We start from the raw sequence: 12138 nt of genomic DNA, 5'->3' as shown, positions 1-12138 counted from the left end.
GTGATGGTGTCTGGTGAGGGCTAACTGGCCCCAACTTTTTAGCCTATATCTCTGCCAAAATCTATCCTCTTTCATTGGTCCGTTATGGTATATGGACACATGGTCTTAACAGTAGAAAGGAGCTGGTCAACTCTACGTAGGCAGGATAGATGTAAAACTATACCTTTAAAGAGAATATACAGTATTATTTTATGTAGGCTTTTAAGTAAGCATATATTCCATGAGTCAAATCACGTGGTAACCTGTAGAAGCTACAATCCACATCCCATAACAATAGTGGAAGCTTGACTTCTTCAAAATAATTATTGGAAATACTACACTATTGCAGTTATTCTGGTTGATTAGTTCGGATGCTAATTCGCATTCTTGCGAGTCAACCAGAACCCGCCCTGCGAATGGTGGTACGCCAGCCCGCCATTCGTACAGTGTTTACATTTGCATGGCATGTGAATGGATGATTTACATATACATCCATTCGAATGACAGTGGGAACCTCCTACATCTTCTGACCATCAAAAGATGTGGTACGCACACGCATATATAAAGTGACTCTGAGGTCACTTTTATATGCCTGTACGTTCTCGGTGAAATGGGGGGGCAGAATGTCATCTGCCCACCCCCGGCACTCCACATCAACATTTGTCTGTTAGTAGTCATTGTTGAAGTTGATTACATACGGTAGGTTGCTCAGCTGCACTACACTCATTGTTACAGTATTTTAGGCCCTGTTGTTGTAGAGAAGTGTAGTATTGCATAGTATTCCCACACAATATATTTAGGCCCTGCACAGTAGCATGGTTGTTGTTTCACTGCAGGGATCTGTGGGGGAGTGAACAGACAAGAACAACAGTGACACCGATTAGAACGTCTGTGTTTGCTGGTTTCTTTTTCCCAACTCCTCCTTCTGGGTGAACAGTGTGCCTTGAACATTGATGCAGGTTGAGTTTTCACCAAGTGCTTGAGTAGTGCAAGGTAAAATTAGGGGTCTGAGGCCAAGAGTACAAGGGATGATTTACTATTAACCCCAAATCCCTAATTTTGTAATTTCAGATTGGTAAGGCATGACTCTAAGCTCTGTGATAGAATGGTACTGTATTATGTATTGGCCTCCTTCATATTCCAGTCCAGCCTGCACAACAGGACTGTTTGCTACACATACCGCCTGAAGATGAGAGAGTGTGTGTGATCCAGGTACGTTATTGACATCACCCCACAATACAACACCTACATTTGTCATTTATAATAATGTAAACTTACAGTAAGCGGCTTTTCAAACCAGGAATCCACAAATCCTTGAAGAGACTGGTAGAGGCCTTCTATTTGATTCTTGAATTCAATGTAGTCTTTATCAAACTAAAATAAAAAAATGAATACTCTAGTTCACATTACACTAATATAAAACCATCATTCATACAGTATGTTATCGACAGACTTTGTACTGTATGCTAATAAATAACAAATTATTCACTTTTTCACAGCTGAACGAGGAATATTTTAGTACTGCTTAGCAAATCCTTCTACACAATATACAGCAGCGTTTAAAGAGACGAGGATGACCGTGTGCAGTCTCCTCGTCCAGGCTCCTCTCTGCCGGCAGCCCACCAAGCAGCACTATAGAGTCTGAGCGCTGGAGGGCTCAGACTCTAATATGTATAAGCAGATCTCCACAGTGCTGCTTACATCGTCTTGGGATTCCGGAGGAGTAAGTATTAAAAAATGGGTGTATCGAGTGCGATGTGGGTGGGCCTCTGTCACCGTCTTCATTAATGACATTAATGACATTAATGACAGCATTGATGCGGGATTAAGGCAGAACGTGCCCGATTTCAGATGATGTCGGGCCCGTTCTGCCGATAACACCCGTGGATTGTCGTTATCCGGGCCGCAAATCGACAATCCATGGTCGTTTTCACGGCCACGCCCCCTTTGCGACCATCGGCAGGCGGAACATTGAATCCTGTCTGTCGTTATGCGGTTGATTTGACCTCAAACGGGCCAGGACTATCCCAGATTGCATACCCCCCAAAGTGTCTCCTTATTATAGCCCTTTAATAGAATATTCAAGCATCATTCATGTTATAAATATCTAAACAAATCATTGGTAACCAAAACATTATTTGTAATGCTAATACTGGGAAGATGTCCCATGGAAAGCTTTAGAACTTCATGAAATAAGTCACTTACTTCTTGCTTTCTGTGATCTAGAACATCATAGGTTTTTGACTTGGTGTTACTAACAATGGTCTGATAGCGAATATTGATCTTTTCAATTCCTTCAATTCTAATATTCTGAAGATCAGCCAGACTTTCCAACACATTGCTCATGTCGGATATCTTCTGAAGACGCTTGCAAAAAGTGTCCAGTTTCCCAAATATATAATTCTCACTGAAAGTGTAATAGAAAAAAAAAAAGGAGAAAATTTATAGACACATTAAAATGCAATTCTTACTTAGGAATTTAATAGCTTTTTCAGTCTTGAAATTGGATTATTGAAATCTGGTTCATTTGATACTTTCTTTTAAAATAGAATATATTAATCATTTGGTTATTTTTTTGTGTGATAGAAGATAGAGTTATAATTAGTCTCCTTTAGATCCTTGTTAAACTAAAAATATCAAATGGTAAAATTATTATATAGCTACATTAAATGATCTTTGACAGGAAGTTTACAAAATCCAGGCTGAAGTTATCCATTTATGGTTTTACTTTGAGGCTTCCATGCAATCAAGGGATTAGCATATAATTGGGGTAGTTGTCTGGCACTCTGCTTGTTATCAGTCCTAAGCCTACTTACCTACTGCCAGAGATCACAAATGAAGTGGCACAAATCTTATAATTTATATGAATCAATGTAAACATTTATACTCTTTGGTATAAAAGACAAACATTTGCATCATGCTTACTACAGGTATGTGCTTTGCAACTGTTCCAAAATCACAATGTGAGTGGCCCAAAACAAACCCCATGCACAATGTACAAATTTATAAAGATGCCAGTTTATAAATATATTTTGAAAATGTACCCTTTGTTGCATAATTTTTTTATTTCATTTTTTTTTTATATTGTCATGCTTATTTTGTATTGTACTGACCAGGAAAAATAATGAAAAAAATTACAGGCAAAAAATAAAAGATTTCTTTGGAAAAAAAATGTCTCGTTAATGATTTCCTCTGAACCTCCTGCACAAACGATTTTGTGTCAAATGATGAGCAAACGATTACACATGAACGATTGAACTTTAACAATGGTGGAGCGAGAGGGAGCCAGTCAATTAGCCTTACCAAATCGTTCTTCGTGCATACACATGAAACAATTGGTACACATCGCTAATGATTGGTCGCTGATCTTTCTGCATGCAGGAAAGGTCAGCGACCTCTATCAACGACCGTTGGGTGCGTGCATCATCTGATATATCGCTCATACACACGGAACGATTTGAGCGATTGGTCGTTTCAATCGGTCGGGAACACCCAGATCTTTTGCCAAATCTATCCGTGTGTACGCACCTTTAGAGATCATCTTCAACCAATTAAAGTCCCAAATGACACTGAAAGAGATTCAATTGCTTATGGGGCCTACACACGGGGTGATTTCAGAGCATTTTTGCAAAGTGATCTGACTTAATTTGACCAGATGTCTTACAAAATGCACCTACATTACACCGTGTGTAGGGGCCATAGCGACCAAATGGCACATAAGCAGAACAGCTGGATCTTACAGGTTTGCTCATATATGCTGTTCAATTGGATTCCCCTTTATTGGCATCTTTATGGCAAGGAGGGTACTCTTCTGTCGGTACTTGTTTAGTTTCACGGCGGCAGCGTCTCAGTCGCAGCAGCGTCTGTGTCCCCTTGTGAGGCTCGCTTCGCTCGCCCACGCTATGGGCTCGGTGGCTTGCTACGCTCGCCACGCTATCTAAAATCAACTCCATGCCAACGTGGATAGTGGGGGTATGAACTATTCACGTTGGCATGGACTTTATTTTACAAAGTTTTTGCGAGCGCCGAACCCGGAAGTAGTGGGCGGCCAGGCTGCCTCCGTGAAACTAAACAAGAACCCTTCTGTCTCACAATTGGGTGGCACTGCATCAAAGTAAACACTCTATGAAGGGAAATCCACTGCCTCTTTCATGTTAACATTAGCATCAGGTGCTAGCCTTTTATTTCTTACGACAGATGTATCCTTATACATCTCTCAGAACGCTAGGTGTTATGCGTTTTTGTTAGCAATGGGCATCAATTTTGCATCTTTGTATCCCAAAATATGCCTTAGTCACTATGCATGTTAGTACAATGTGCCAAGAGACTGTGCTGATTACTTTGATATGCAACACTTTATATATGAGGGCCAAGTCTGAATCTGTATACGAAGTGCTACTATGTAGCGGCAATGGGTTTTAATCTATTGTCACACACAGATACACAGTTCTTGCATATAAAATTCTTCTGATCCATGTCCCATTTACACTGCCAATAAGAAGCATTATCCGGTCAAAAGGGATCCGATACGTAATCCCGGCGGTCAGGATCCCGGCGGTCGGAATCCCGACACTGGAATCCCGACCGCCGAAATCCCGACATGGGGGGACGTGGATCGCCCCACCTTGCGGGCTCGCTGCGCTCGCCACGCAGCGGGCCCGGTGCCTCGCTACGCTCGGCACGCTATTTTATTCTCCCTCTATGGGTGTCATGGACACCCACGGAGGGAGAAAGTTTCGGGATTTCGGCGGTCGGGATTCCAGTGTCGGGATTCTGAACGCCGGGATCCCGACTGCCGGCAAATTGACCGCATCCCGGTCAAAAGAGATATAAAAAAACACCCAGCACTAGCAGAATCACTCGCACCAGGTATCTCCCTTTATGTGCTGTATTAAGGTTGGTGTATGAGGTCACATCTTTACTGTTATATCTTGCACTCAGGGTGGTAACCAGAGAGCTTAGGAGACATGTCCAGTCTCCTTAATTAAGCCCTGTATACACAAATCGATTTGCTTTTGATTCAATGCTAGATTCGATTTTCTATTAGATCTGGCATTAGATCTTTTCATTCAATTTGGCATTAGATCTGTACTTTTGCATTAGATATCGAATATCGAATTCGATATGGAATTCGATATACATTCATGGTACTTTGTACACATTCAATTTACTAGATCGAATACGATATTTCCTTGGCTGCACAGTAGATTTTTCTGTTTGAATTTGTGAAAATGGGAGCGCGCATCGAATCGAATGTAGATCGAAAGTGACACAAAAACCATTCAATTTCGTTTAGGATTCGATTCGATTTTGCTTCTATAAGTAAAATCTAATCGAAAATCTGGAAAAATCGATGCATGTGTACAGGGCTTTAGAGTTATTAGATATGCACTACACCTATGGATGCTTATGGCAGCATGTATGGGGACCTGTAAGCACTATACCCATAATTGTAACTTCAACAACCACCACATCTAATATATCTTGATCATCCACAGACATAGGCGTGCACAGCACATTTTATTATTTAATCTTCTTATTACTCTCTGTAACAGTTCATGCAAATAAAGTAAAAACATATATGGATGATGCAGGAATGTAGTGATATGACAATGGTCTAGTACAATTAATAATGCAAAACACACATAATTGAATGAAGGGCTCTTCTTTTAACCCCTTCCCGACATTTGACGTACATTTACGTCATGGTCGGGAAGTACTTCCCGACACATGGCGTAAATGTACGTCATGGCATTTAACTGTCACCGCGTCTATAGACGCGGTGACAGTTTCAACATGTCTGCTGTCCCTGACAGCAGACATGTCCGTGCATGCCCAGGGGGGGCTGCGATGCCGCCCCCCCGTCGGCGATCGCTGTGATTGGCTGTTCAGTGTGAACAGCCAATTACAGCGTTTTCCTGTGTCACCGGCGAATAACGTTCGCCGGTGACACGGGATCAGAGGTGATTGGTGCTGTAAAGTACAGCACCAATCACCGCGGGGTGTAAGGGTGACACTGGTGTCACCCCACCGCACCCCGCCCGCCCCCAAAGGCCGTGATTGGTTCGTCGGACCGACGGACCAATCACAGCCAAGGAGGGGGATTTAAACTAACGGTGACTGCACTGCAGACGCCATTCCGGTCTGGAATAGCGTGCAGTGCGGTCACCGTACCTCCCTGCCGCCATACTGACCAGAACCTTGCTCCATAGCTTGCTCCATACTTACCTGATCGCTGCTTCATCACTGCTTCCTGGATCCTGTTACTACTTGTGCCTTCCTGTGAAATTGTGCTGCTGCAGTGTACTAGCTAGATAGAGAGAGAGATAGATAGAGAGATAGAGAGAGATAGAGAGAGATAGAGAGAGATAGAGAGAGATAGAGAGAGAGATAGTGTCAGAGAGTGCTATATTTTGTGCTGCTGCAGTGTGATATAGTTATAGATAGAGAGAGAGAGATAGAGAGAGAGAGATAGATAGAGAGGCCTAGTGACAGAGTGCTATATTTTGTGCTGCTGCAGTGTGATAGTTATAGAGAGATAGAGAGAGATAGTGTCAGAGAGTGCTATATTTTGTGCTGCTGCAGTGTGATATAGTTATAGATAGAGAGAGATAGAGAGAGAGAGATAGATAGAGAGGCCTAGTGACAGAGTGCTATATTTTGTGCTGCTGCAGTGTGATAGTTATAGAGAGATAGAGAGAGATAGAGAGAGAGAGATAGAGAGAGATAGTGACAGATTGTGCTATATATTTTTGATATAACTGACTGCTGCCCCCTCCTTTTGTGCTGGTCAGTATAAATTAACTGATCAGCAACTTTTTGGGGGCGCAGGTTTTTTTTTATATATAGATATACCTGTCAGTGCTGCTGCTGCAGTGTCATAGAGTGATAGATAGTGAGAGATAGAGAGATAGAGAGAGATAGTGACAGAGAGTGATAGAGAGTGCTAAATTTTTTGTCTGCTGCCCCCGCCTTTTGTGCTGATCACTATATCTGAGGTGATCAGCAACTTTTTTGGGGGTACAGAGGTTTTTTTTTTTTTATATATACCTGTCAGTTGCACCAAAGGTTGTGCACCTGCTGCACCTCACTGGTAATCAGTGTCGCATCACTGATCACCTTTTTTTTTTTGTGTGTGTGTGCTGTGGGGTCTTTTTTTAATTTTTTTTTTACACACACTGTGATTTTGTGGGTGTCCTGTGGCCGCTGTGCGCTGATCAGTGACGTACATCACTGATCATCTTTTTCGGTACAGGGTTGATCTATATATTTTTTTTTTTGATCAAATTCCTGTTGCCTTTGAGCGCTGTTCAGTGACAGACGTTACTGACCAACATCTGTGCTCAATTTTTGGCGCAGGACCTTTTTTTTTTTTTTAACCCCTTAAATTTTTTATTTTTAACCCCTTCATTTTTTTTTTTTTTATTGGTATAAAGTATTTTTTTTTTTCTGCACCACATACACACTACACACTACATACCCCCCGGATTGAAATAAAGTTTGTACCCCCCCCTACACTATACACGTGTTGAAACATTTCACTACCAGTAACACAAAAATAAAAATGGCATCCCAAATGTCCTCCCAAATGTCCTCCCAAATGTCCTCCCAGTCATCCAGGAGAATGTATTCAGCGGAGGAGGCATATGCCCTGCTTGCTTCTGACTCTGACACAGCCAGTGATGCAAGCGGGGAATTTGAAGGATTCGCCTTAAGCTCCTCTTCCTCCTCTGGTGATGAGGGACCCCCTCAAAGACGCCCCCGTAGAGCAGCTGAGACCCCCCCCCCAATAATTGATCTCGTATGGACCCCACCACCAGACAATTTTGAGCCCCAGGTTCCTGAGTTTTTGGCCATGCCAGGAATCCAATTTGATTCCACAGGTCTCAGAGAAATTGACTTTTTCAAATTATTTTTCTCTGATGATTTTATAAATTTAATGGTGGACCAAACTAATTTATATGCCCAGCAGTTTATTGCTCAAAACCCCACGTCATCATTTGCTAGGTGGACCCCTGTAGATGCAGTAGAGATGATGACGTTTTGGGGTCTGGTGTTTCATATGGGCATAGTAAAAAAGCCAGAAATTAGGCAATATTGGAGTACAGATGTTCTGTACAGTACTCCATTTTACCGTATGGCCATGACCCGGACTCGATTTGAGACAATTCTTAAATTTATACATTACACGGATAATGCACAGTGCCCACCCAGAGATGATCCCACCTTTGACCGGCTATTCAAAGTCAGGCCGGTCATTGATCATTTCAGTGCCAAATTTGAAGAGGTGTACATCCCTGAAAAATTTATTTGTATCGACGAGTCCCTTATACATTTTAAAGGAAGGGTTAAATTCCGCCAGTACCTTCCCAGTAAGAGGGCAAGGTATGGCATAAAAATGTACAAACTGTGTGAAAGCACCTCAGGGTACACCCACAGGTTTAGGGTTTATGAAGGGAAGGATTCAAGAATTGAACCGCCAGAATGCCCCCCCTCCCTCGTAGGTGTTAGTGGGAAAATTGTCTGGGATTTAGTGCACCCCTTCCTGGATAAAGGTTATCACCTCTATGTGGATAACTTTTACACCAGCATCCCCCTGTTTAAGGCCCTTGGTTCAAGAGGTACAGCAGCTTGCGGTACTGTGCGCAAGAACCAAAGAGGCCTCCCAAAAACGCACATTGCCCAAGTAATGAGAAGGGGTGAAAGCAGGGGAATATGCACCGAAAATATGTTGTTGGTCAAATATAAGGACAAGAGGGATGTCCTTATACTGACAACAATTCACGGAGACAGTACCACCTCCGTCCCTGTACGAGGTACCAGTACCCACACCTCAAAACCTAATTGTATCCTGGATTACAATAGGTACATGGGCGGAGTGGATCTTTCAGATCAGGTACTGAAGCCGTACAGTGCCCTGCGGAAAACAAAAATCTGGTACAAGAAGGTGGCCGTGTATATCATCCAGATGGCACTGTATAACGCTTACGTGCTATTCCGTTCTACCGGCCAGAGGGGGACATTTATGCACTTTCAAGAGGAAGTCATAAAGGGCCTAATATTTGGGAACCAGCAGGCAGAGGGCCCCAGTACTTCTAGTACTGGCCCCCGTATTGTACCAGGGCAGCATTTTCCTGATGAAATCCCCTCCACTGGAAAAAAGGGCAGGACACAAAAAAGGTGCAAAGTTTGCTATAAAAAGGGAATAAGAAAGCAAACTATTTTCCAGTGTGACACTTGCCCCGACAAACCCGGCCTATGTATAAAGGAGTGTTTTAAAATATACCACACATCTATGGAATATTAGGTTCATAATTTCACCGTGCTTCGGGGGTCTTGCTAATGCCACATAGCACCCACCATTCATTCCACCAGAATCTGAGCCGCAAAATCCAAAAATCACTCCTTCCCTTCTGAGTCCTGCCATGCACCCAACTGGTATTTTTTGGTCACATGTGAGGCATTGCCGTACTCGGGAGAAATTGGGGCACATATTTTGGGGTGCTTTGTCTCCTTCATTCCTTGTGAAAATGAAAAATTTTGAGCCAGAACTGCATTTTTGTGTAAAAAATGTAATTTTTCATGTTCACTGCCCACTTGTATCAAAATTGGTGAAACCCCTGGGGGTTTGAAATGTACACTATACCCCTAGATGAATTCCCTGAGGGGTGTAGTTTGCAAAATGGGGTCACTTGTGGGGGGGTTCCACTGTATTGGTGCTTTGGGGGTCTTGCTAATGCGACATAGCACCCACCATCATTCCACCAGAATTTGTGCTGCAAAATCCAAATATCACTCCTTCCCTTCTGAGTCCTGCCACTTTTTGGTCACACATGAGGCATTGCCGTACTCGGGAGAAATTGGGGCACAGATTTTGGGGTGCTTTGTCTCCTTCATTCCTTCTGAAAATGAAAAATTTTGAGCCAGAACTGCATTTTTGTGTAAAAAAATGTAATTTTTCATTTTCACTGCCCACTTGTATCAAAATTGGTGAAACCCCTGGGGGTTTTAAATGTACACTATACCCCTAGATGAATTCCCTGAGGGGTGTAGTTTGCAAAATGGGGTGACTTGTGGGGGGGTTCCACTGTATTGGTGCAACATAGCACCCACCATTCATTCCACCAGAATCTGTGCTGCAAAATCCAAAAATCACTCCTTCCCTTCTGAGTCCTGCCATGCACCCAACTGGTATTTTTTGGTCACATGTGAGGCATTGCCGTACTCGGGAGAAAGTGGGGCACAGATTTTGGGGTGCTTTTTCTCCTTCATACCTTCTGAAAATGAAAAATTTTGAGCCAGAACTGCATTTTTGTGTAAAAAATGTAATTTTTCATGTTCACTGCCCACTTGTATCAAAATTGGTGAAACCCCTGGGGGTTTGAAATGTACACTATACCCCTAGATAAATTCCCTGAGGGGTGTAGTTTGCAAAATGGGGTCACTTGTGGGGGGGTTCCACTGTATTGGTGCTTGGGGGGTCTTGCTAATGCGACATAGCACCCACCAAAATTCCACCAGAATCTGAGCTGCAAAATCCAAAAATCACTCCTTCCCTTTTGAGTCCTGCCATGCACCCAACTGGTATTTTTTGGTCACATGTGAGGCATTGCCGTACTCGGGAGAAATTGGGGCACAGATTTTGGGGTGCTTTTTCTCCTTCATACCTTCTGAAAATGAAAAATTTTGAGCCAGAACTGCATTTTTGTGTAAAAAATGTAATTTTTCATGTTCACTGCCCACTTGTATCAAAATTGGTGAAACCCCTGGGGGTTTGAAATGTACACTATACCCCTAGATGAATTCCCTGAGGGGTGTAGTTTGCAAAATGGGGTCACTTGTGGGGGGGTTCCACTGTATTGGTGCTTGGGGGGTCTTGCTAATGCGACATAGCACCCACCAAAATTCCACCAGAATCTGAGCTGCAAAATCCAAAAATCACTCCTTCCCTTTTGAGTCCTGCCATGCACCCAACTGGTATTTTTTGGTCACATGTGAGGCATTTCCGTACTCGGGAGAAATTGGGGCACATATTTTGGGGTGCTTTTTCTCCTTCATACCTTCTGAAAATGAAAAATTTTGAGCCAGAACTGCATTTTTGTGTAAAAAAATGTAATTTTTCATTTTCACTGCCCACTTGTATCAAAATTGGTGAAACCCCTGGGGGTTTGAAATGTACACTATACCCCTAGATGAATTCCCTGAGGGGTGTACTTTGCAAAATGGGGTGACTTGTGGGGGGGTTCCACTGTATTGGTGCAACATAGCACCCACCATTCATTCCACCAGAATCTGTGCTGCAAAATCCAAAAATCACTCCTTCCCTTCTGAGTCCTGCCATGCACCCAACTGGTATTTTTTGGTCACATGTGAGGCATTGCCGTACTCGGGAGAAATTGGGGCACAGATTTTGGGGTGCTTTTTCTCCTTCATACCTTCTGAAAATGAAAAATTTTGAGCCAGAACTGCATTTTTGTGTAAAAAAATGTAATTTTTCATTTTCACTGCCCACTTGTATCAAAATTGGTGAAACCCCTGGGGGTTTGAAATGTACACTATACCCCTAGATGAATTCCCTGAGGGGTGTAGTTTTCAAAATGGGGTGACTTGTGGGGGGGTTCCACTGTATTGGTGCTTGGGGGGTCTTGCTAATGCGACATAGCACCCACCAAAATTCCACCAGAATCTGAGCTGCAAAATCCAAAAATCACTCCTTCCCTTTTGAGTCCTGCCATGCACCCAACTGGTATTTTTTGGTCACATGTGAGGCATTTCCGTACTCGGGAGAAATTGGGGCACATATTTTGGGGTGCTTTTTCTCCTTCATACCTTCTGAAAATGAAAAATTTTGAGCCAGAACTGCATTTTTGTGTAAAAAAATGTAATTTTTCATTTTCACTGCCCACTTGTATCAAAATTGGTGAAACCCCTGGGGGTTTGAAATGTACACTATACCCCTAGATGAATTCCCTGAGGGGTGTACTTTGCAAAATGGGGTGACTTGTGGGGGGGTTCCACTGTATTGGTGCAACATAGCACCCACCATTCATTCCACCAGAATCTGTGCTGCAAAATCCAAAAATCACTCCTTCCCTTCTGAGTCCTGCCATGCACCCAACTGGTATTTTTTGGTCACATGTGGGGCATTGCCGTACTCGG

General features: G+C 42.9%; 1 protein-coding gene across 1 annotated transcript in view; it reads right to left on the bottom strand.

The window, feature by feature from the left end:
* Positions 1-12138, bottom strand: part of LOC146080772 (dynein axonemal heavy chain 5-like) — a 357582-nt gene that overhangs the window by 298264 nt on the left and 47180 nt on the right. The window contains exons 15-16 of the mRNA XM_083188420.1: positions 2185-2386; positions 1258-1353 (exon numbers count right to left, since the gene is read on the bottom strand). Of these exons, the coding sequence (XP_083044546.1) occupies positions 1258-1353; positions 2185-2386 (298 nt within the window). The remainder of the gene's footprint in view (positions 1-1257; positions 1354-2184; positions 2387-12138) is intronic.

The sequence above is a fragment of the Crinia signifera genome, chromosome 5 (genome assembly GCF_055691185.1).
Source record: "Crinia signifera chromosome 5, ASM5569118v1, whole genome shotgun sequence".
NCBI lineage: Eukaryota > Metazoa > Chordata > Amphibia > Anura > Myobatrachidae > Crinia > Crinia signifera.
This window is presented reverse-complemented; position numbering and strand designations above follow the sequence as displayed.